General features: G+C 40.1%; 1 protein-coding gene across 2 annotated transcripts in view; it reads right to left on the bottom strand.

Annotated features, from left to right (window-relative positions):
- UNC13C (unc-13 homolog C) overlaps positions 1-25,132 on the bottom strand; it is a 156,349-nt gene that overhangs the window by 17,453 nt on the left and 113,764 nt on the right. For both annotated transcript variants that reach the window (XM_086471301.1, XM_086471302.1), the window contains 9 exons: positions 22,673-22,799; positions 21,633-21,729; positions 21,043-21,186; positions 19,988-20,065; positions 15,738-15,815; positions 8,286-8,374; positions 5,909-6,058; positions 2,590-2,713; positions 347-403 (listed from right to left, as the gene is read on the bottom strand). In XM_086471301.1, coding sequence (XP_086327427.1) covers positions 347-403; positions 2,590-2,713; positions 5,909-6,058; positions 8,286-8,374; positions 15,738-15,815; positions 19,988-20,065; positions 21,043-21,186; positions 21,633-21,729; positions 22,673-22,799 — 944 coding nt within the window. The remainder of the gene's footprint in view (positions 1-346; positions 404-2,589; positions 2,714-5,908; positions 6,059-8,285; positions 8,375-15,737; positions 15,816-19,987; positions 20,066-21,042; positions 21,187-21,632; positions 21,730-22,672; positions 22,800-25,132) is intronic.

The raw sequence follows: 25,132 nt of genomic DNA, 5'->3' as shown, positions 1-25,132 counted from the left end.
GGAAAAATTACTAGTATTCCCACTTCAGTGCTTTTTCAGAACTGCTTCCAGGAGGGAACACAAAGATCCCAGTTTATGTTTTGTGATGTTTAATGCTTATAAGGCCTAGTTGTGCAATATGGGAATGGGATCTTCTTGACCACCTCGTGGTCACTTTACCCTCTAAGCATACAGCCCTTTATTCTTATGTTGGCTTTGATGGGACTGTAAAATTGTTACTCACCTACGAACTGTTACTGCCATATTCAATCTTATTGCAGTAAATAGCACAAGAACTAGTCACTAATATTTCAACTATTTCTTTTCATTCAAGCAAGCCATTCACTGCTTCATTTGGCTCCATTACCTTGAGTTTTGACAGTTGTCCAAGATCTTTGGCTGCACTGAATATCATCTGGGGCCCCTGTAATCACATTGAAAAGTCAGGAAAAGACTCACTACAGTGTGTTTGCCTTTTATGTCAAAATGATCTTATATTTTCTGCTAGGACGTTAGCCAATGTCACTGTTTTGCAAAGCTAAATAAAAGCCTCAATTACATGAGACAGATTTTCATTCAGTTGATAAGGCCAAGCAGTTTAATGCTTGCAGCATGGTTCCCTCCAGTACCCCATACTTGATACAGACACTGCGTATTCTGTTGACGGTGGTTTCATGTCTGCTATCTCATTCTGTATTTAACAGTTTTGAGCTAAGGCTGGGACAGTTCTTACTGTGTTCACGAGCAAGTAATGCAAGTAATCCTAACGGGAAGGGAGCAGTCCTGAGGAACCTGCAAAAGTCTGTCTACTGGGAAATTGTCAGTTGAGAAACACACAGCATAACAGTCTACTGTGAAGCCAAAGCCAGTTTTAAAGGAAAAGATACCAAAGTGTTATAAGGTTAAACCAATATTTTACAATAGCCAGATCCTGGCATGATACCAAAGGCCAGTGCCTACGTTTGTCTTTCTTAGACAAACAGAATCCTACTGTAATTCCACACAGAAGACTCTTCCTTCCAGGTGAGGGGCGAGGAGGCCCCTTGTCTCTGCCGCTTCTCCACCATTCTGGGTTCTGCCTGAAGTGTGGCAGTTTCACATTCCAGCTGTACACCTGCAGCTTAACAAAGCAGCAGCTCGCTCAGCTGATGGCTGGAGTGAGCTGCTTTGAAACGGGCTCTACCAGCAGCGTCACAGCTTGCTGCTTGGTGTGACCTTGGAGCATCCATAAGGACAGCAGGGGCGCCTGCAGATCAGGCAGAGGAACTGAACTCTGTGTTCAGTTAATAGTCAAGGTTATTTTCACCATGGTTGAAAGACTAAAATATTTTAATTATTTTTTTTAAAGAAAGGTCTACGTTCAAACTCTTGGGGGAAATGTTTGAAAAAATGTTTTGCTAGCTTAACTAGCTGAAACATATGGTGCTATTGTCCAAGTGGGCTCACTAAGTCTTTGACAGGTAATTCTGTAATCTTGGCAACCAATTAAAAAAGCAACAGAAAAACCCCTTAACTCTGAACCATGCTGTTTTACAAATCAGTGTAACAACAGATCCTGTGTAAAGCTCATACATGCTGCTGGTGCCCGATAGGAAATGCAGTTACCCAATTCAAAGGCTACTTACTTACGTATTTGCAGACAAAATTTGCACCAAAGTGTTTGAAAAGCAAATGAAAAATCTCAGAAACCCAAATTTGACACAGTCACTCATTGAAAGAGAGGCTGTTTCTAATGATGCATAGTGAACAAGAACATTATATAGTAAACATGAACCACTTCAGTGAATGGAGTCCTGGCTATGAACTTGTGATTAGCTCTGGTCTAGAATTTTTACTAGGTCAGAATATTTCATTGCTACCCTAACACCACTTATACGTGTTCTATTAGATTTCCTCTTGCCTTTCCAGCAATATTTTTTCATGTCTCCCTAATATATTACAATACAATTTAATTACATGTTTTTAACATATGGATACTGACCGATAGATTTTTAGCAGCTTAACTGATATCATATGATATCAGATACATAGCAGTAAAGTTTCCCAAAGGCATGCTATGGCAATGTCATGATTAGCTTGTCATAAAGGTGGTGAATTTATTCTAGACCAGACTGAAAACAAGAAGAATTAACATCTGTATTATCCCAGTCCCTCAAAAAAGCAAGAAGCAAAAAAGCAAAAAGGGCACTGCAGGGGCATTCCTGGCTTTCTGGGAGCTGCAAAAAGGGAAGTGATTGAATTTCTGGTGCAACTGGGAAGGGCAAGGAGCTCTCTTGGTGTTACTGTGCATGTTGAAGTCAAGAGAGGTCAAACTTAAAAGCCCTTCTACGAAAGCATGCTACAAAGCCAGTGGTTCGGCTTCTTCTATACTGCATTTATTAAAGCTGCTCCGAGCCGGGGCCGGCAGCGTAGGAAAGAGGAAGGTCCTCCTCACAGGCTACACCTAGTTACGCTGCTTTGGAACATGAGAGCACCACACTGCACACAGCCAGCCATTGCTCCTGCTGGTCAAGGTACACAACAGGACAGCACCAGATCCCCTCGGCAACCCCTGGTGAAGAACATCATCATAGTCCTCGCTAACGTGAGAACTGCTGCTGGGACACTTACGGTTTGGTCCGTCAGTGGAGGAAGCACAATTTGTTTTTCTATTTTGTTCAGGACTAACTTCCATAACTCTTTTAAAAGCCGTTTCAGAACTGTCTTCTCACAGATTTTCGCAGACACACTTAAACTGGAATAAAAGGAAAGACAAACGAGTCTCCAAAACCAGCATCAGGACTTCAGAGGTGCTGTATCACTATATGCCCAGATTCATGGCCATTATGGTTTAGCTCTTCTCTATCAATAAGGATTTCTCAACGGCTTAGTTATTTTGCAATATTATCAGCAAATATTTTTGTTAAAAAAAAAAAAAAGACTAGTAGATTATAAAATCATGTAAATCTCCACTATCCAATTTATTGCTTAATATATTACTGATATAGATTTATTGAAAATGCAAAATGAATATGAGTATAAAGTTTGATGGATGACACAATTTAGCTCTCCCAAACCCCTAATTTAACTTTCGGTATATACTTTGTTCATGTTCTAAAAATAAAACCCAAACATCTCCCTCGTCTTATATTTCTACTGTGACGTAGAACGAGGTGCTGATAGCGAATGCAAATTCAGGGCTACCATTTTGAAGCACTTACTTATTTCTATATACTGGCATGTCTGTGCAATGATGCTATCTATTACTAACAGTAAAATTAAATTTGGGAGGGATCTATATACTTAGATAGATTTGTTTTCTCTATTTAAGAGCATATTCATAAACCACCTTGTATGTATCGTCATGAATAAGTAGTGTCATGAATAAAGTGCTGCAGTTTTCAGGCACAGGAAAAAATATTTCCAAATAATATAAAGCAAATGCATATGTATGGAATGTTACAGATTTATATCTAATCTATTAACGTAAAAAAATATGATTGTAACATTATTATACATATCACATCACAAATATGTCAACTCATATTTCTAGCATCTCTTACTACTTTTAGTAAGCACATAAATAAAAGCACAATTAACAAATAGTTAAAACCCAAACCATATCAATATAATGTATATAATTGACTTTTAAATGTGTATTTGTAGGAAAGGTGATATTCACTAGCACTTTTTTTTTTTAAATTTCACATCTTTATTTTCTGTGCATGTTTAACACCTGCTAAAATTCCCTTTAACGTTCCTGTGGTGAGGAATATTTTCTACTCAGACAGTAATTTAAACCCCATTTTTATTTCCTTTATGTCATTTTTCAATTAAATCTCTAAGCAGCTACGAAGATGGCTTTGAGAAATGGCAATTTGGAACCAAACCTGACAGGCAAAAGTCAGCTTACCCAGTGTTTTAAATGACCAGCTTAGGATAGCACATAGACACACATAGTAAGTGCATAAATGCTTTTGGCTTTTCTTCAAGAGTTGTGCTGGGAGTAAACGTCTTAACTCAAAGACAATTAAAATTTAAAACCATACTACTTGGAAGCAACGCTCAGCCCTTTTGTAACTCAACACATAGGATGAGGTAGATAAAAAATAAAAGGCTGACATATGGTAAAATAGCTAAAAACTTTTTCCAGGTGAGGAATCCAGGCACTGCGCTTGCCAGTGTTACAAAAATAGTCAGATCTTTCAAGTACATTAAATAAGCATTTTCCCATTGCCAGCTGTCATTAAGATTCATTTAATTGCCAAAGCCCTCAAAAAATGAAGCCTAGAAAAATTAAACCCCCAAAGAAACACAAAAATCCCCTTCAGTTCCCTCCCTCACCCTTAATGCCAATGGCTTTTAGACCCTGGCCGTGCATATATATAGTTGGGAGCTGTGATTCTAGTCGTGCTTCTCAGACAGCGAGCCCGTCAGTCTCATTTTTAGAAATAAGAAGAATGTGAACTAGTGCCCTGGAGAAAGAAATGTCAGTTATAAATCAATTCTTTAAATCAGCTTTTGACTTAGATGTCACTAGTCCCAACACCAGAAGCCCAGAGAAGAATTCCGCACCTCCGGTCACTGACTTCAGAACAGAGTCTTGCTGATCACAGATGCACAGCAGTTTGTCGAAAGCGTAAAACCAAACCTTCCTGGGGATCCCTGACTCAGAAGAAGTTTCAACTGGGACTGCAGGCCACCACAAGGAACAATGGATAATCATATGGTGAAGTGGGGAGCAACGTGATTTGTACAACTCCACGATGCAGAAGACAAGGAGAGGCTCCCTGGCACTCCCCAGAGCGTGTGCTGTTTAATGGGAGAGAATCTGGGGGGGGGGGGGGGGGGGGGGGGGGGGGGGGGGGGGGGGTGGGGGGTGGTAGGGCCGAAAATGTTTGTCCATGATGAGAAAGGGGAGCAACAACCCTCAGAGGATGCTGGGAAAACTGAAACTATTCTGCTGCCTCTTGAACTCTCCCGACAGGGCCTTTGCGAGGCAGGCATAGCAGGCGCCCTGCAGGCAAAGGCCCTGCATCAAACAGAATGGCTTCTGGAAGCCACAGGCTTCCCTGAGCCTGCCCTCTGCTTGGTTCAGTCCCTTCTTTGGATCTCCCCAGCACAGCTCCAGCCTTACCCCAGTCCTATCCAGCTGCTTCCTCCCAGTTGTGCTGCTTCTTCTGCTTCACCTTTCCCACCTTCCCTTTGCGAATGTCTGGCTGGGGAAATATGCGTAAGGAGCCCAAAGATCAAAAGGTTTGTAACTACCTCATGCGTGTGTGACTGGAGACCTGAAGCTCAGGATCAGTCATGCTGCTTGTTCTCACAGCCACTTCCAGCAAAAGGCCACTGGTGTTTCACAAGTGGCAGTAATGACACCACCAAGGACAGTGAGGTGCTTATCAATGTGCCTGTGCTGCACATGGCACATCACAACAGCTCATCCTGTCACTGCTGGATGGTCAGAAGATAAGATACACTTACCTTAAGGGCCCAGTCTGAGGTTTGCAGGACTATTTCAAAATTTAGATTTTTACCGATGGAAAAAAATCAAGCTGCTCTGTAAATCTTTAAATGGTGACCAGGTTTTTCAGGACACATAAATGCACGTTAATAAGGTGCCAGCCGAGAACACATGGCGGGCAATTTCAGTACAGGGAATTTACTTTTGTTCTTCTGTTCAGTAAAATCTTCATACCACAGCTCGTGGAGGAGAGACTGTGCTATGGCTGCTTTGCAATGACTCAAAACCTGACCGCAAATAGGCAAACACGTGGCTTACACAGAAATTGCTTAGTGTAAGTGAACAGGTTAAGCATAGTATTCTGCACAGATGTGAATACTACAAACGTTAACAATACTACAGAGCATTTCTAGGTGTTAACAACGCTTCAGGGTAAAACCAAGTATGCCTGGCTACAGCATCCAGTTCCTCATCCGCCACGCTTACGTTTTGTCCAGGAAATCCATGAGAGGCCGAAGCACAATCTCGGCATCAATGGCCGCGCTATTCTTATTAGCTGCTGCGTTCCCATTTCCTCTCATTTGATTCAGTTCATTGCTCATCTGTCTTACACAGTCTTCAATAATAAATTGGAAACTACAGGATGAGGAAAAATTAAAAAAAGAAAAAAAAGAGAGAGAATGAAAGTATTCTGGGGCAAAAAAATAACATTTATCATTTTGCATCAGGTTCTTCAACAAGATTTAACTCTTCCCTGCAATGACAGAAAGTTCACAAATGCAAGATGCTGCAGGTGCTACCGACAGAAAATAACTCCTTCTAAGGATTATAGTTCACATAACTCATGTACGGTTTTGATTTTGTCCCCCCTTGTTTCCGTTCTCTCATTATGCTTTTCATGCCCTTGTAGTGGTGCCAAGCAATTATTTTCTGAAAGCAACAGACGTATCAGATTCTGTAGTTTAGGGTATGATTGGCTACCAGCTAGCCACAGCTTCTCGAGATTCTACTTTTGGTGTGAAAGGACAACAGGAACAGGTGACTACAAATTATTTTTTTCTTGATCATTAAAATGAATGGAGCTTTGATATTATTCTTGAGGACAAGTAGAAAACTTCTACTGATTTTGCCCCATGTGGCTCAATTTGACTTTTTCCTGGGTTTCACACACAGTCACTGCCATCAGAAGTTTTGCTTACTTTGCAGTTAGAGAGAACTAAAACATTTGGACTGTTTAAAATACTCTTTCATAGAAAAAAAAACACTAAGAAGTAGTTAGATTCTTCCTCCTGGAAGGCATGTTTTCCACTTCAAGGTGAGCGTGAACAAATTCTTACTCCTCAAGTTGTAACTCTTCAGCTTTTCTGAAAACTTCCTTTTGCTAACTGATCTGGTTGAGCAACGTGTCTCACAGTCTCCTATGTCACTGATGCGATACAGTCTTCAGTCAATATATGTAAACAATGCAGAACAGCGTTAATCAGAGTCAACAGTTCAGAGGCAGAATAAGGCTCTGCACACACGGTAATTTGGTTGATGAATCGATTCACGATGACTTGAATTGGTTTAGGATAAGTTTATGAGCAGAGATGCAAAAGACAGGCCATAGCTATACCGGGGCTATTAATGCAAAAAGGTAAATAGCTCTTCCGTTGGAGGAAAGTGAGAGAGAATTTACTATGAGAGAAAAGCAGCGTTGTGACCTGGCAGTAAGCTGTTCCAGCTACATGGCGGATAATAAAAAGAGAATGTGAATCTCTGTGTGAAAACACTGGAAAAATTGGAAACTTCTCCAGGTACACTTGGATGTGTACTTACCTGCACGCTTCAAAGCCCCAGACAAAATCGACACAAAGCTGCTATTGAAGCTGCTCATGCAAATCCCTGGGACCAGTCCCTCCGATAAAAGCCAAAATAATAGCTGGGTAGCCCTGCAAATCCCAGCAATAAACTGACCCATGAGGAATGTTCTAGCTATCTGTAGCATGTCCTAGATTAAGCTATTCCTGGGTTTTCTTTTGCAGAAACTTAGTTGGCTCATTCAGAAAGAAGCCCTGGAAAGAAATAATATTCATGCACTGTCAATGATCAGAGAGCCAGGGCCTGGGGGTGAAAATAAAGCAAGACAATATGACAAACCTAGTGCCTACGCACACTCTGAAAAAGCAAACACTGTGCGCCCAGACGGTTCATTGGTGGATTAAACAGGAAACGACAAACTTCACTTAATGAATACCGCTGCAGCACTAACCACTTTGTCGTAGATTCCTTTCTAATTTGAAGCAAATATAACACGCAGCTTCTTACAGCACAGGCTCTGCTGGCTCACCACCACTCATTCAGGACTACGGTGTGCACTCCGATTAAGGAAAGATTCTGAGTGTAAGCCTCAGCAGACAATTTTCTGCAGAGCCACAGGCCAGCACGTGACCCAAGAAGGCCATTCACAGGGAGCATCTGAAGCCGGCTGAACACAGGCAGGCACCCCTGGCTGAAGCAGGCCACTTGGAAAAGGCTGTCAGTCTCAAGAAGTAACGTAAACATCGCCAGAGAGAAAAGCTTAACGTAGCATCAGGCTGAACAAACCGGCAATTTTTGTTTTCCAAAAAGCAGAACCAAAGTCATCGGCTTCACCCCTGCAAGACGTTCATGCCCACAGATGATTTTCTGCTGTATTTACAGTGAGGCTACTGCTACGTGGCTCAGAGTCTAAACGCATACACGCACACAAACGCACACCACCTTGTCAGGCTGGAGCGGGCTGTACCTCAGGATATCCAACCAACCACCCAAACTCAACCAACAAGACAGATTTTTGAACAGGAATATTTCTCTAAGGTTTGCAGTAAAATAGGTTTGTTACCTGGTAGCATATGTTACGCTGAGTTCATCCAATACATTGCTGAGTTTCACCTGAAGTTCTTTTAGAACAATGCTGGCTTCGGGATCCAACTGTAAAGAGATAAGTAATGTTATATTTTTTTACTTATACGCTATGGTTTTGGGTTTTCCATTACAATAAATGCATTGGGAATTATACGCAATGATACACTGCACTATGGAAAACCAAATGTGGAAACATGTGTTACACCATAGGATTGCTTTAGGAGGTCTAAAGATCCAATTACCATTTAAAGGAAAACATTTGATCGTAACAGTAAAGATCTGCATTGTTAGAAATCAAAACCGTGCTGTTAAACAAGGGCTTTCTGTGGGGTGGTGCAAACTGTGCTGGCAGTCGGGAGGATAGAATGGCCATGACCAGGCAATGGCATTCACAAGGCACACCAAGAGAAGGATGCATGAGCAGTTAGCACTTGTGTTAGTAATAATGCAGATGATTTAATTTTTTAATTACTTCGATACATTTCACCACTGTTGGTACATTTTTGTGACTTGCATGGAAGATGTTTCCACATTCCCATCAGGGCAGTCTAAGAGCAGCCCAGCCAGCACCGGAAAGGGGGGCCTGAAGCCTGCTAGTGCTGGGTCTGCTGATACAGTATGAGGGAGGTGAACCTCCTGCATTCCAGTACTTCTGTTTCCAAGAGCCATTAAGACCTACATAACTCAAGCAGAGAGCAACACATTCTGATGCACAGGTACAGCAGCTCCTGTACCTTTGATGACGGGTTTTCTAAACGAAGGAAAACAGAGAATGCAGGGGAGAAATACAGTTTTATATTTACTGGGATGGGGATCCACGCAGAGGTATTTAATCAGAAAGGTACTCTGTTGATATTGATCAGCAGCTTGTTTATTTGCTATGGATTCTTTTTCAAATTAGGAAAAAATAGACTTTCTGTCTCCTTGAGCTTCAGCATTTAGGAAAAACAGTTACAGTACATTGTGGGATATGATTGATGATCACCGGGATCAATAGCTGACTGTGAGTTAATAGGTAATGTTCCAGATCTCTCTGCTATCTACATCACAAAACTAAGGAATGATTTTCAGTGATAATCCTCAAATTCTGGGCGCTGTTCTGCAGTAAGGTCAGATACAGATCTTCTGACCAGTTCAAAGGAAATCACACATTTAGAACAGATAATCAGGTCTGTCTCTATCCGCGTTTTCATATCTTTTGACTGCATGAGTCGTGTTCAGTGTTTGTTCTTCATCTGATGCTTCAGAGTACTATGGGGCAGTAGATCACCTCTTTTAATCCGCCTTTAGAGGCAAGAGGAAGCTGTGTCACAGCATGTTGGATAACTTGCATGAGACTATGCAGGAACTCTAAGGCAAAGCAAAGAAAAACCAGACTCTGGAACGCCCCCAAAGATCTACTGTGTTCTAATCTCAGACCATCCTTTCTCTCCTTAGAGGTTATGTATGGTTTAAAAGCATAGAAGATCCAAGATTTTCATTACAGTTTTTGACAAAAATCTGAATCAGGTGACGAGAGGGATTGCCACACATCCTTTAGAAGAGACTCAGTGGTGTGCAGCACTTTTCTGATCGGAGAAGCTCATGTTCTAAAACTGTGACTACTTACAGATTTAGTTTTTTAATTACTTTGCATTGAGAGAAGTTCTGTTGCTTCTCCACTTCATGCCTTAGTAGTTTCCCTGACAGTTCATACACTTAGAGTGACTGTTTTCCTTCTTGTGAAAAGCAGGGATAAAAAAGGTAATTTCACTGAAATGTCTATATTAGTTAACAAAGCTGGCGTTTACTAACAAAGGCAAAGATTTTTCCAGGAAATGCATTTCACTAGGAAATTATACTGCCTTCTTTGGTGGGGTACATACAGAATACAATTTGAAGACCACTAAAATATGAACATTTAACAAATACCAAACACACAAGCATTCACACCGAACATCAGAGAAAGCACAAAACACCAGGCAAAATTTCTTACCAGATCGTGTACAAGCCAGAGAAGCATATTGTTACGGGGACTACGAAGCCCCATGTAGTTACTTTCTATCAGGGCTGGTTGCGATAACCAGAAAACACAATATATTTGCTAAATTCACCTGGAACTGGACTTAGTCTGGCCAAAACTGGGTTAAATATTACCACTGGATCGTGGACATCACACACATTATAGAAAGGTGCATGCAAGAGCTCGATGTTTCGGAGGGTTTTGTGCTCACAGATGGCATGACCAGGTTTGTGTGTGCAGAGCTGGAGGTCTCCGGCAGGACACCCAGCCCTGCGTGTACACAGGCTCATGCTTATTAAGGCGGCGCCACGGGGAACGGTGGAACACAAAGAGGTATGCGGGCTGGCTGTCCGGGTGCCAGGCACCTGGCGAGGCTGTGGTGACTAAGAGCAGGTCAGAAAGATTTTTAAATGCTGTTGGTATTTTTGTCTAACCACTGGAAAATATGGTAGTTTGAGTGTGTCACCAGGACTAAAATGTGCACTTTTCATTCGTTTTATCGTGTACCCTCTATGCGAGTTTGTTCCCAGGGTAAGTCAGAGGGTCCTCAATCCTCGGCTGGCATCATCAAGGGATACTACAGCCATAACCTGCTTTTTTTTCTGATATGGTACAGACAAGATGGGAACTATTATGATGGTTTTATACTATGAAATTCTGGTGGGACTTCACAACTGGTGAAGATGGTTTTAGGATGGCTTTGTGCGGTGCAGGTAAGGTCAGTCAGCTTTTGGTACCTCTGCACATCACACACTTAATTTTTGTGGATTATCTTCTGTATGTCTTATCTTTCATGCATAAATTAATCGATTTTTAGTATGAACAATACATTCAGCTATGATGCTTTACTTAAAAAACAAAATATTTGAAAAAAAAAATCAGTGGAAGAAGGAAAGGTTACTCTCTCCCTCAAGTATTCTAAAAAGCTGTAGTTCACAACACAACTATGCTGTGCAAAACCACCACAGTTTTCCAACAACAAGCTAAAAAATGAATTTTATTTGTGCTTTAGAAGGATTTGTTATTTCAGTGACGGTTTGAACAACTCCTGCTAACACATTTTATACCAGGTTTGCTTGTTCTCAGGAAAGTATCGTGTGGGAAACGCACTACAGCAACATGCAAATGGTGCGGCTTAACGGAGCTGACAAGACTTACGCAGGCTGACATCACCACACTCACTGCTTGAGACAGTGACACAGAGCTCTCAAAACCGCCACATAAAGGAGGTGAGGTTCCATCAGTGATGGGGAGATTAATTCATCCATCTGAGTCTTTCCAGTGACCAAGAGAAGAAGTCCTTAGCATTCTTGACTTGGCTGAGATTACTTACTAGCAAGGGAGTAATGATAAAACCAGCCACCTCTGTGTCACGAGCCTACCTATTTCTGAATAGTGCAGAGTTATTATAGGAAGGGAAGTGTGTAAGAACTCAGGTCAATGCAATCTGTGATTCTTAGTAGTTGCTACTAGGAGCAGTTCAAGTAAACAGATACAAACATCTTCAGCTGCAGAACTCTTGGCCACCCAGATGTGATCAAGTGACGAACTACAGGGCTAACGTGGCCCTAATGCCACCCTGCTTTGCAATCAGCCAGAAGGAAAGGGTGAAAGCGAGACAAAAGGCAATGCTGATGAGTGTCTGAAAAGACGTCATATAGGGATATACAGGCACGAAAATGACATAGCTACAGTATTGGGCACTTTTCTTTTTCTCCTCACGTCTCATCTGCTCCATAGAGTTTGATGAAGAAGGAAAAAAAAACCCAGAAACCTGAAAAATTTTTCAGGAAAAAAGCCCTAACCGAGCAGATAATTGTTGGGGGAAAGAAAGATGAGTGTCATTAAAGGGCCATAGCTAATTTAAGCACCCAAAGAGAGAAAGGACCATTTATCCTTCGCCTCTTGGGTTCCATTTACAGGCCACAGCATGCGCGTGCTAGTCTTAAAACACATCGGTACATTGCTCAGGTGACAAAATTGGATTTTTTTTTTTTTTTTTTTAAAAGCAAACTTATTTCAGTAGTGGAAATGTTATTAACCTCTTAATGTCTAAATCATACTTTTCTACCAATTGTTAATTTGCTTGGTTTTCTCAGGTTCATAAATATTTCTGTTATTTTACCATCTTCTTAAATAATAGAGTTAATGTCTACCCACAACAGAACATACGCTTAAATTTGATGGCACACTTCATAAGATCTGTTAATTATGGATTATTAAATATATAATTAGAAGTTTGACTTTTTCTGAATGCTAAACAAAAGCAGAGAATATTATTGCTGAACAGCTGGAAAAAGGAAAAATAAGAAATACTTGAACATAGCTGTTTCCAACTGCTGCCTATCTAAAACTGTGAAATGTGAAATTTTGTATACATCCAAGCCTTGGAGAAGAATTAACATTCTTATGAATTTGGCTGCTTTCAACATAATGCTTTAGATTGAGCTATTCCATGCTGTAATTCAATGTGTGGCAGTATGGCCATAATCTTGTTAACTGCAAATTTGGTAGTGTTTCTACAGGAAACTAGAGATGCAAATTACTTTGGATGAGTTAAATGGAACCTCTCTAATCTGAATTCCATTTATCTGCAATGTCACAGATCTAATTTTTTATTGTTTCCTAATAGGACCACCTGGTTATTTCTGTTCAAAAAACAGTTTTACATATTGTGTGTACCTCTAGAAAAGATACAGGTATTTCTCAGATCTGCCACTTTAGTGGCTCGTTTTGTCTCTGCTAGACACCATACCTCCTCCACCCCCCACCCAAATATCTGGGTACAGCAGGTTCCATTTTGAGACGTTCGGCTGCCAGTGCTCTGAACACTCGGGCCTCTGACTTCACAGATTTGAAGATGGACACGTCAAAACTATTCTCCTCAAGTCTGGGCCTCTGCCATCCCATCCAAGTCTTTAGGACCACATATAGGTTTCTACAACAATTCCTAGGCATTACATACGAAGCTGGAACTGAACTTACCTGAGCAGAAACACGAGGTACCTACAGCCAGTGTACTACTGTCATACATAACCAACCTCACGTTTGCTTTCCACCTTTTTATCTGCCCCTAACAGCAGTAACTCATTTCTGCCATGTTGTGCCATCTGGTGAAAGGCAACACAAGGATTAACTTTTTTCTTTCCCTTTTAGCAGCTTCCAGACTGTTAGACATGAAAAAATGATTTAGGGCAAACGTAGGCACTCTTTTTGGATGGAGCAAACAGGAGCTAAACCCAAACTCTGGAGCATTATGATGACCTGTTCCCATGACGTGGGCCCTGTTTTTTTAAAAAAAGAGAGTGGATTTACTACTTCTACGTTATCGTGGCAGACTGATCTCATTTACATAATTTTTCAAGTACCCTTTCTGCTTGGCTACAGCAGAAGAGGAGAGTTAATAAACTCGTATTGTTCAGACTATTTTATTTTAATGGTAGGGGCACCGAGAGCCCAGGTTTTTCTCTATTTATAGACCTTCCTGCCCTGCAGTATGCAATAGGCCTACTCTGAACACAGGGACTCCTGCTTGACTGTGGTATTTTGGCTGCATAGTTTGAAAGACACACTGCTCGCAGTGTGATGCTGAGGAGATTAACAGCATTTCATTTTTCTTGGAATTAGTTTTGCTTCAGCTGAAACAGGTCTCGTTATTCTGCTGAAAATAATCTGACTTTTTATGTGCTCCACAAGCAAAATATGAAGCAATTTTCTCCCTGCAAGGAAACTGCTTACAGATTTCATTGCTGGCTTTGTTTCTTATAAGTGACAGTTCAACAAGGCAAATTGGCCATTAGCATTTATGCTCTTGGAATAGCTAGGGGAGCAAGCATTCTGATTTGAGGACAGACATTTTAGGGGCACTTTGATGTGGGTGACAAAAAAAACTGAACATGAATGTATTTTTGTTCAAGAAATTCCTCCAATGACAAACAAACAAACTTTGAATGTAATTTTTAGATCTTTTTTTCTTAGCCCAGAATCAGAGATGCACTGAAGGTATATAACAAAAGGATTTTAGAAAAACATCTCTGAATTGTCTCCAAGGGTTGCATGTTACACCACACTTGTATGAAATGTTGCCAACATCTGGATGACAATTATATCTTTTCAAAATTTGGAATGAAATTTGCATTGATGACAAGACTGCAGGAGTTTTTTTCGTGTTCTCTAGAGCAGGAAGCCCTTTTGCCACGGAAGCTTCAAGAAGCTGTTAAGAGCTTAACAAAACCTCCTTGCCATGGAGTTAATCTGTATGTTCATTTGGAAGGTGTTAGTCATTGCATGATACAGGGGACATCTTACCTCTGCAACATCCCACTGTGGCTGTGGAAATATGAAATAATGTATTTTCTAGTGCTGTCTATAATGTAGCCACATTAGATCAAAGTTTTGTGAAACTATCAAACTACAGACTCGACAAGAAAAAGCTGATGTATCTGTAACTTCCTTCTTAAAGCCAGCTATTGATAGTAAGGTTAGTATTTTCATGCTCTAAACACGGCTTTTTAACAAGAGGACAGGATTCTATAGCTTGAAAAGATGTTACTTTCTTCATGAGCTTTCAAAACAAAGACTACAATCAGTGAAGTATTGAAGCACATGTTTATGTCCTTTTACTGGTGACAGGACTTCCAGCACTTTCAAGTCTTATGAAATAAAGAAGGAGATAAAGCTAAGCATGTTCTGGACCATTGAGTAACGGCTCTTGGTGAAATGGTGCCAAATCCTGAATACAAGCAGGCCCTCGGATACTGAAAAGTGCATTTAAAAAATGTTTTATAGATTTTTTTAAAACTCTGAAAGACTTTGCACTATCTGCCTAGTAAAACTTTTCAATTTAGAGTGTCAGCTTAATGCCCAAGCATAGCTCTTTTTGATTTCAGATCACAGGAAATTACAAAAATGCATCAATGGAAATTAGTAGGAAATGTGACTGTTCTTAGCCTTAGAAAATATGGTCAGGAATAATAAAAGATGCTTACTATCACAAACCTCATAAGAGAATCTCTCTCCTTCTTTCTTCTGCTCAGTGGATTGCAAGTCAAAAGCATCAGACAAAGACAGGACACATTACAGACAAAGCACAAAGCACATATTCTACAAAATCTTCAGATACAGGCAAAACATACCAATACATGATAAAGCAAAGTATAGTCCAATTCAAACGTTAAAATAAAGCTGGCACTACAGATTGCAACACAAAACGCCCAGTGCCGGTTGAGCTTTACAGATCATTAGCATGTTTCTGTGAAAGAATTTTAGGTCTTTCTAGTATTGTCAGGACAGTAAATAGTTCTTGTAGAGTTCTTTAACATTTTGATTGTCTTTGCAAGCAGAAGGGAAGGCTGTGACTAGGTTGAAAACATGGTGCTAATGATCTCTAAGGAACTTTGAATGAGCCAGGAAACAAATACGACTCACCTCCTTTCCTCCCATGGACTCAAACATCTTCTCAAGCTGGACTCTCAACTGTTGAATGTTGTTCATCAGGATACAGGGCTGCAAAGAGAGCACCAGATGTAAGCATGTGCATGACATGTTCCTTTTACGTATGAATATGTGTATTCACAGCCTCTGGGCTGAAGAGCAGCCCTTCAGCAGCCCTACAGTCATGCAGTTGTGTTTGTTATAGGAGGATCTCAGGTTCCCGAATACTGCTGCCTTCCCTTCCTTAATTCACGCTCCCCTCTGCTCAGTCAGCAACCCCCCCCAGTCAGTCACTGCCCACGATGCCCTTCAGACCGTGCTGCCCCCCAGACAACTGGGTCCCTCCTCCCAACCAGCTGCGGAGTTTGCAGACCCCGGTATTCCTCATCCTGAACCTTGCTGACGTCGTTGCTAGTCACACTTAATACAACACGTCTGGTGGATTAATGCAAGCAGTACATCATCACCTCTTGGAAAGCAGAAACAATAATAACCAAAGTGCTTTAGGAGTGAAAACAGACTAGGAGAAAGGGATTACCAGGTTGCTCTCTAGACCTGGTGTTGCCGAAAATGGTGACAGCACTGTAACCCAGATAACGGATGATGCTTAAGTATTTGAATAAATCAACGAGCAGTTCTGTTACTAACAGAATAATATTCCAGAAACGTACATTTTGCGTTGCTTGAAAAGTTGGTGAATGAATTAGGCAATAGCATTTTGTAAACATATTCATTTAGTCTAAAAATACTGCTGTTTAAACTCATTTCTTTAAGGAAGAACAGAGAGCCAAAGCGTAAAAGACAGCAATTGCTGGATAAATATGAGGTAAAAAGCAAAATGGATAAAATTAAGCAGCTTATTACAAAACTGTGGAAGAAAGGATCTGTTACTGGAATTTTGTGTACTCCGGTGACATTCTATCCTAGTTTGCTATGGTGCAATAAGACAATACTTGTTAAAAGAGTTCTGGTTAGCCAAGGTCAGTCTATTCTAGTGCATGATTGGATTAATTTAGACACTGAAGTAATGCATTTCAGCAAAACACATGCTTTTTTTCAGGCAACAAGTTGTTGGTGGAATGATTACAGTGATTGATACTTGTTTGCACCTTTCTAGTTAATAGAATGTTCCAACATGGTGCTGAAACACGGTGGGAATGGATTTTAGTATTCAAAAGTTCAGTAACATGATTTAGCTTTAATGAGTTCTAGATTACTCTCAAAGGAATTTGGTGTCAGAGTCCTTCTCAACTGAAGGAAAAAAAAGCAATTTGATCTGACTTCTTAATACTTACATTACTGCTTCCCAGTAAAGCACACTATTTGTCCTGCAAGTCAGCTGGCTTTGCATAAAGGTTAATATCACCTCTCTTCCCGCCTCTTGAAAAATTCACAAACCCCACTTCTTCTATTTGTTTATCTACCTTCTTTTAATTTATGATCACTAAGTTTCTGTCCTACTCTCCTGTGCTATCTCCTGTCCTCTGACATAGTCATTATTCTGGAAATCATCTGCAGTATCACAAATCAATGATTATGATTTCTGATGGACAAATAAGTAGCTGAATATAATGTCTTGGTTCTTTTGTTCAAAACAAGTGCAGATGCCTTTGGCAATACACTGAAGCTATGAGATAAATACTTCATACTGAGGCAGTTTACAGTTCCCTTTGAGAAGAGGTAAGGTTGCTCTTTCAGAGCCTAAGCCTACCTTGGCTCAATGGAAATTGTCTACTGCTGTCAGTTAATAACAGAACAAGACCTTAAAAATTTCTCGTCTTATTATTTCATCATTTTTCCCTTCAGAATACTCTTTGCAGCAATTTACAGGAATCAGCCAGCCGGTTGCAACCACTCGTAAAAGTGAGTGGTAAGTACAATCCATAAACCCAGGTTTGTCTGCAAACTGTGACAGAAGGTGGAAGATCAGAGGATGTTTTTACATTAGATACGTGTCTTTATGAAAAAACACCTTTGGTATGCTTTTATTCGAACAGTTTATGTGCACATTTTGTAGTGTTTACTAAAAATAGTAAAAGTATTAACTTGAAAAAGAATGCAAAAATCTAACTTTATAAAAATATTTGGTTTAATCTCTTCTATCAACTCTAATGCAGGAGACGGACTTTTAATGTAATTGACATCACCAGATCAAATGGTCTGTTATTAAGCTATAATATAAGTATGTATTTCAAAAAGGTAGCTTCTGCTAAAAACAAGTTATGTCCCCCAAAGGCATTGTACTGCAATGAGATTAATTCCATCTAAAGCCTTAGTAAAAATTGGCGTACCAGGGTGACCAGAATTCAACCACCGAAACAATTAAAAAAGTCCCCTTGGACAGGCCAAAAGACCACACAGTTTGACTCAATAACTCAACACTGGGTATCAAAACTCATTTCTTCTAGAAAGCAGTAACCTTTAGTTAATATTAGCATTAAATTGAAAGAAATGAAAAAAAAAAAAAAACCCTCAGAAATTTTATTTCTTTTTTACATTAAATTTTGAGAATAATTATGGTTCATATTGGGCCAGATACAGAGACAGATTATTTTAGATGAAGCTTGGTTTGGACTGATTAATGTCACATCATGCATTCACTCCTCCCTGTTGGGGAGAGAGAGTGTTTCGTTCTTTTCAGCTCTGCATTTGCCCTGGAGGGAAGAGGTAAGGAACATGCAGAACCTGCACTTGTAAAGTTAAAAACGCATGAAGATTTACCTCCTGCTGGCTTAGGGGGAAAAAGACTGGTGATATGTTGTGCTGGTCTATCATATATCAACTGGTATCCAGCAACAACACACATGGGAATGGTTCAAAATTGCATCAGGGGAGGTTCAGGCTGCTTCTTAGGCAGCATTTCTTTACCGAGAGGGCGGTCAAGCACTGGAACAGGTTTCCTAAAGAGGTGGTCAATGCCCCAAGCCTCTCGGTGTTTAACATTGGAGAATGCCCTTAACACCATGCTTTAACTTTTGGTCAGCCCTGAATTGGTCAGGCAGTCGGACTAACTGATCACTGTAGGTCCCTTCCAACTGAAATAGTCTATTCTATCCTATAACTGGCATATTTCCCAGTGTTTCTGCAGCTCTGATTCTTCTTACACAATAACTGCCAAACTTGGCCTTGGGCTTTTACTCTTTCCACAAGCTGAAGAGATTTAGTACTACCAGAAGAAAGATGCATGGATATCTACTGAAGTGAGTCTTTTCAATGTGTTTACTGCAAAGGGCTTCAAGATTGAACATATCTGTAGGGGGAAGTCAAATCTGAGACATGACATAACTACACACGCAAAAGTCACTCCTCTAAAAACTTGTATATAAAACTTCTACTTAGTAATAAAGTTTTGAGTTTGGTATTTTTATTTATTAGTTCTATTTTAGAGAAAATTGTGTAAAAGGAACAGAATGTTCTAAGTGTCTCCTAGCAAAACTACCTGTGGCCTGAAAAATGTGGGGTAGGGAGAAGAATTGAAAAAAAGTAACTCATGGGTTGGGTTAAAAACAGTTCATTAACTAAAATAAAATAATAAAATATTAATAGTAAAATATATTAATAATGGTAACAACAAAGAAAAAACAGTAAGAGATGGAAATGAAACCCAAGAAAAGCCAAGCGATGCACAATGGAGTTGCTTGCCACTGCTGACCGATGCCCGAGCAGCGACCTGCCCCCCTGCCCAGCTCCCCCCAGTTTGTGCATGAACCTGACGTCCCACTGCGGAACATCCCTTTGGCTGGTTCAGGGCAGCTGTCCTGGCCGTGCTCCCCCCAGCTTCTCGAGCTCCTGCTTGCTGGCAGAGCATGGCAAACTGAAAAGTCCTTGCCTTGGGACAAGCGCTACTCAGCAACAACTGAAACATCAGGGTGTTAGCAGCGTTATTCCCACACTGAATCCAAGCCACAGCACTGTACCAGCTACTAGGAAGAAAATTAACTCTATCCTCACAGAAACCAGGACAATAATGTTGCTCCTAAGAAGATCTTGTAAATTTTCTTCTACTTTAACATATTAAATTATTAACTAGGATTCTTAACTGATTCCACCTATTCCAGGTTTTACATAGCAATTTAAGGAGCTATGAAAATGTGCTGACCTTATTAGAAAATAAAGCAAAACAAAAATTCATTCCTCCATTCATACTTTTTTCCATATACCAAGGCGATTACATTTTCGAAAAGCACAGTAAGTGATTTAAAGGTAATTTCTGAGACAGAAACAAAACACAGCTTTTTACTCACCACGTTGTCTTTGTCACAATATGAACTGAAGTAATCTGAAATAATTACAGCATACTGAAGAAGCACTTTGTTGATAGTCTAGAAGGGGAGAAGAATCTTTTAAATGGTAAATTTCATCATGTAAAACTAAAATAATAAAAACCCCTTAAAAAAGGTGGTTATATAAATTACAGAATTTTCAGGTGTTTACCCATTTAGTATATAGTGGGTTTTTTAGATATAATGTAAACAATCCTGTGAGCACATTTCCAAATCCCTGTACAACAGATGGCATGTGGTTCTTAATGGAACGTAATCTTCAATAGCAGATACACTTTAATTTTAGCCATACTGTTTTTGAGAAGCACTGCGTCTCAAAGCTCCTTGCAACGTGCTACACACTTAACGGAACAGTAGCAAGCTCAAAATATCCCCTAGGATGACAATGCATAGATAAAAATATAATGGAAAAACAAGACCAAGGGACCACTGTTCAAAGCCTGACAATATGAGCTTCCCTTACGGCAGCCATGTAAATAGGAACTTGGCAAATGGAGAACTCTTGCAGTGGAAGAACAGGAATAAACGTAAACGCAAACTTTTTTAAAACCATCAGGACTCTAATGGAAATCTAAATCTTGTGAGGAAACGTTTCCATCCGAACAGAAAGCTGACCTAACAAAAGCAGATGAATAAGAACTACCGCCTCAGGGCTTCCACCAACAGCACTTCCCTGCTGTACCTTAGATTCCCTTCCCTTGCGCTGCGCGATTAGACGACGGCATTTCACTGAATTGCTCCGCTAATGGAATCAGTGCTTAGCAAGAATAATAACTGACTGTACAACGTATGTAAATATGAAATCTGAGAGAGGACAGGACTGCTCGGATCGGTAAATGATTTTGACACAGTAGATGAAAACCAGTCTTAAGCCACAGACAGCACGTCTAAGTATCCCAGTTAGAGATAGAATAGACTGATTCTAAACAACACTGGAATTACTTAACCTTTAAGTACGTGGCAACACAATGGCACTCTCTCTGAAGCCTAGATGAGATGCATTGGTTTTAATTTACCTTTGCAAATCTTCTCATTAAATGAGATAGTGCTTCTGGATTAGGACACTCCAGTTTCCTAATAATCTCAAAGCTTTGATTGAGCTGTGTGAAGACATCAACGACAGAACAAGAGAAGAGGGCATGATCTGATGTTTGCTGAAACTGGAGAGAAACATTCAAATGAGTTAATACTTGTTCAGAGATCAAAACTATATTAAATGATTTTCTTATAGTTTAAATTCTTCCTAGAATTACTTTCATAAAAAGTAATAAATAAAAAATAAATTAAAAAAAGTCTCGCTAATAATACTGAGAAATGTTTTTTTTTCACATTTCTATTACCTTCAAAACTCTTAACAATAAAATCAACATTCTCTTTCATGACATCAGTATCACATCAGAGTTTAGTGAAGTCTATGGGGAATTCAAGCAGACAGAATCAGAGCAGGAATTTGCCCACAGGATTATCTTCTGAGAACAGTTACTGGCTGCGTATCTTGTGAGGTCTAATGAGGAAACTGTGGGACCAAACGTACTTCTAGTTTTGCAAAACTAAGTAACTGTCTTAATACTTTCTTTCTTCTTTTCTTTAAGAAGTAAAAGCTCACCCCATCTTTTTTGTCTCTTTCGAGTGCTCCATGAAGGAATTCCATTGAGACATCCTCATTTTCATCCAGCCACTGAATGACAAATGGTTCAAACCACCTGAAAATTGAAAACAACTTTGTAAAGTAAAGTAAGTACATTTCGTAAACATCCTGACAGGAGAGATGGCAGACCACCCAGCAGTTTGGCATCTTGTGTCTTCACCTCTGTTCTAGTTGCTAAAAAGTCTGTCATCCGAGAAAAATTTTGGTCACCAAAGACACTGTGGCTTTCAGGCTTCAGTTTCACAATACTCTAACTGGTCTACCCTAGTGTATATAAATATATATAGATATATATAAATACACATAAAGTTAGCAGTAGCCACCAGAGAAATGTGTCCATGTTTTGCAGGGGATCATATTCTGCACATTTACTTTGTATGTGAAATAACTTGGATAAAACTTTGCTTTAATAAAACAACAGTTGTGTTTTATTTTTCTTTAGTTTATTTATAAATTATTCAACAAAATAACAAGCCCCAAACCATCTCATCAAATCATCAGACTTGCAGAAGATTAAGGCTAGATCATGTAAAAGGACAGGATTGAACGTATTAATTGCAGGAGTAAAGGCAAAAATGAGATCAGCAGCTGAATATTAACCCAATGCAGTAAAAATAATTCCAGCAGTAGATCCCATTAACATTGTATCTTTATCCAAATTTGTGTATGAAACAAATGCAGGGGCCTACAACTAATACTGCTGCTGTTCCCACAGTTCCTTCCTCAGGCCTCTTCTGACCAAAATATTTTGTCATCTGTGAAGTCCTGCCATTTCAGCAGTTGGTTAAAGCATCCCATGAAATAGCTATTCACACTTTCAATGCCTGGACTATTTAATTTGCTAAATTGAGGAATTGAAGAGAAGGACGTACAAAGAGTAAAGTGCTGTTAGTGCTACACACCTTGAGATCTCGCACAAACCTGAGCATAAATATTTGGTCAGCACAAACCTTGCACCACGCCCAGACTCACGGGAGACTTCCCTGCACACTACTTACAGGGAGTATTCCGGCACTGCATCCTTGAAAGCAGAGAGCTCTCGCAGGTATTCATTATAAAACCATTTCACTTTGAAGTGCAAATTCATATAATCTGTGCTTTTGCATAGTCGCTGCTTTTCATGTTCTGTAATAGAAGTTGAAAAAAGAAGCATTTAACAGCATTCTAACAGTAAACAACGTTCTTGTGCCTCAGGGCACTAGTGACATAATAGCACAGCACTTGCATTTTAAAGCACAACTGGTTTGATTTTTTTAGGGCTTGTAGTACCTGCAGTTCTAATCTTCAGGTTCTGAGCACCCTTAGGAAAAACAAAACAACAAAACAGAGACCAGACCACAAGTTAGTCTGTTCAAATGAAGAGAGTTGAACTCCTTTCACTTCAGTGAGGAAAACCCACAAATTTGTTGACATTTAGATTCTTCCTTGATTGTTTCAAAATGGGTAAGAAGCTGTGTCAGGTGCCAAGTTAGAAAAGATAACTAAAGCTCTGCAGTAGCCAAATGAAGTAACAACTATAAATGTCAGTCCCATGTGAATCTGTGAAAATCGCATTAGTAAATGGGCTGAATTTATCACATATCAGTAAGAAACAGAAAGAGGAGACAACTCCACAGCTCTACAGCCATCTGATTTATACATGGCACAAGTAGAAAAGCTGGATTAATAAAGTGTTTTTGAAGTTTTTCAAATGGGCTTCTCCACCTTCTTAGTGTCCTCCTGTTTTCAACTGGATATGCAGATGATCACGGACGGCAGGAGTCACGGAGCCACTTTCTGCATTTTTAAGGTCTGATTCAATTGGTCTGGAGCAAATGTCCATCTTTCCAGGATTATGATCCTTATTTTAGCTTGCCCGCTATGCTCTGCAGTCTTTCCCACCCAGCGACTGCAGAACTCGCCCAGTTCCACTGTGTCAAGCTGTTAGCTCGCCGGCACTTTACCCTTGCTCGAATCTTCCTTCTCCCAGAGCAGGAACCCATGGAGGCACAAGTCTTGGGCAGAGCAATCCTTCCTTCGCTTACTCTTCACAGCTTCCTAAAATCTGGGCAGATCTCACCTGTTTGAGGTGTCGTGTCACTGGCACATTCTTCCTTAAGCAAAAGACTAATCTCTTTTCCCAGCTCCCTTGAAAAGTGATTAACACAGATGCCCAGCAGGAACGACGTTCTAGTGTAAATAGCATGTATTAAGAACGTCCCTCTTTCAAACCTCCTACGTGCTCCTTACTTCTGTGCACGTCATAACACAGCGTTATGCAATTTTTCCTTACATATTCAGGTGTGAACCTGATTTTGTACGACAGTGGGAGCATCCCATCTTCTTTCTTACACACACCTGACCATACCCCTCAGTTCTCTGTCTGCAAATGCACTGTGAAATACCCATTCTGTGTTTTTCAGATCTCATCAGGTACATTAACAGGAATTTTTTAGTTTTATCATTATGCCAAATCATCACTTCAGTAGTCACCGATTGCAGTGCAGTTTGGAGATCTCTGTCCTTTTTCCTGGAAGGAAAGCTGGCACCATGTTTTCCTATGCAGGTGTATCCATTATGGACTTTCTGGAAGACACATGTAGTAGCTGCACAATATAACTCTTCCTAAAAATGTCCATTCTTGCTTTGCAAATTTGTTATAATCCTGAATCGGTCTTGAACTAGACCTGCCCATTGTACGCTGTGCAAATGTGCTTGGCAGAGGTTACAACAGAAATTTCTCATAATTGATTCTAGGTAAACGTAACCTCCATTATAGCAAAGCTAATACTATTAGTCTATTCTTTTGTGCTGCTACTTTTATTAAATGTTCCTTGTAGTGCAGCATATTTTTATCAGCATCTATTAATCTACTGCGTTTTGTAACAAGGACATTTACAGTTAGTGATAACGGCATGTTATTCTCTACTACTGATCATGAATCAGGGGAAAAAATATGGATTTCTGTAAACTGTAAAATTTGTAAACTGTAATCTGTGTGCATGGGGCACTTCAACTGGTTTTATCTATTGCAGTTCCAGCAAGAGGAGCTTTTTTACAGTATTGATTACTTTGTCGGGCTTTTGTCATACCTCCTGAGCAGTAAGGCTCTAGTGCATGTACACTTCCATGTGTCTACAGCAACGGACAGCACCACTTCAGCTGCCACCCAGCTGCGTGAAGAGTCACAACCTTTCAGGTGCACAAATGCCAATGACAGTAACACCTTTAAGAGACTTCCCATAAACAACAGCGCTGAGAAAAAGAAAACCAACTTCTGTTCAGGTGCTGTTTGTGTAACCAAGAAAGAAGAGAGGTTTTTTCCAAAGGCTATTATGTGGAATGTACTCATATATGCAAATAGGTTTCGTGTGTGAGGAAATCGGCCGAGGACCTGGTGACACTGTGTCTAGCAAACTGCCTAATTGCAGCCAATTTACAGCAACCTGTACCAAGAGACACTGCAGAAAGGTCTATAA

This window comes from Leptosomus discolor, chromosome 11 (genome assembly GCF_034619465.1).
Source record: "Leptosomus discolor isolate bLepDis1 chromosome 11, bLepDis1.hap2, whole genome shotgun sequence".
In the NCBI taxonomy this organism is placed as follows: domain Eukaryota; kingdom Metazoa; phylum Chordata; class Aves; order Leptosomiformes; family Leptosomidae; genus Leptosomus; species Leptosomus discolor.
Note: the sequence above shows the minus strand (reverse complement) of the source record. Positions and strands in the feature narration are given on the sequence as shown.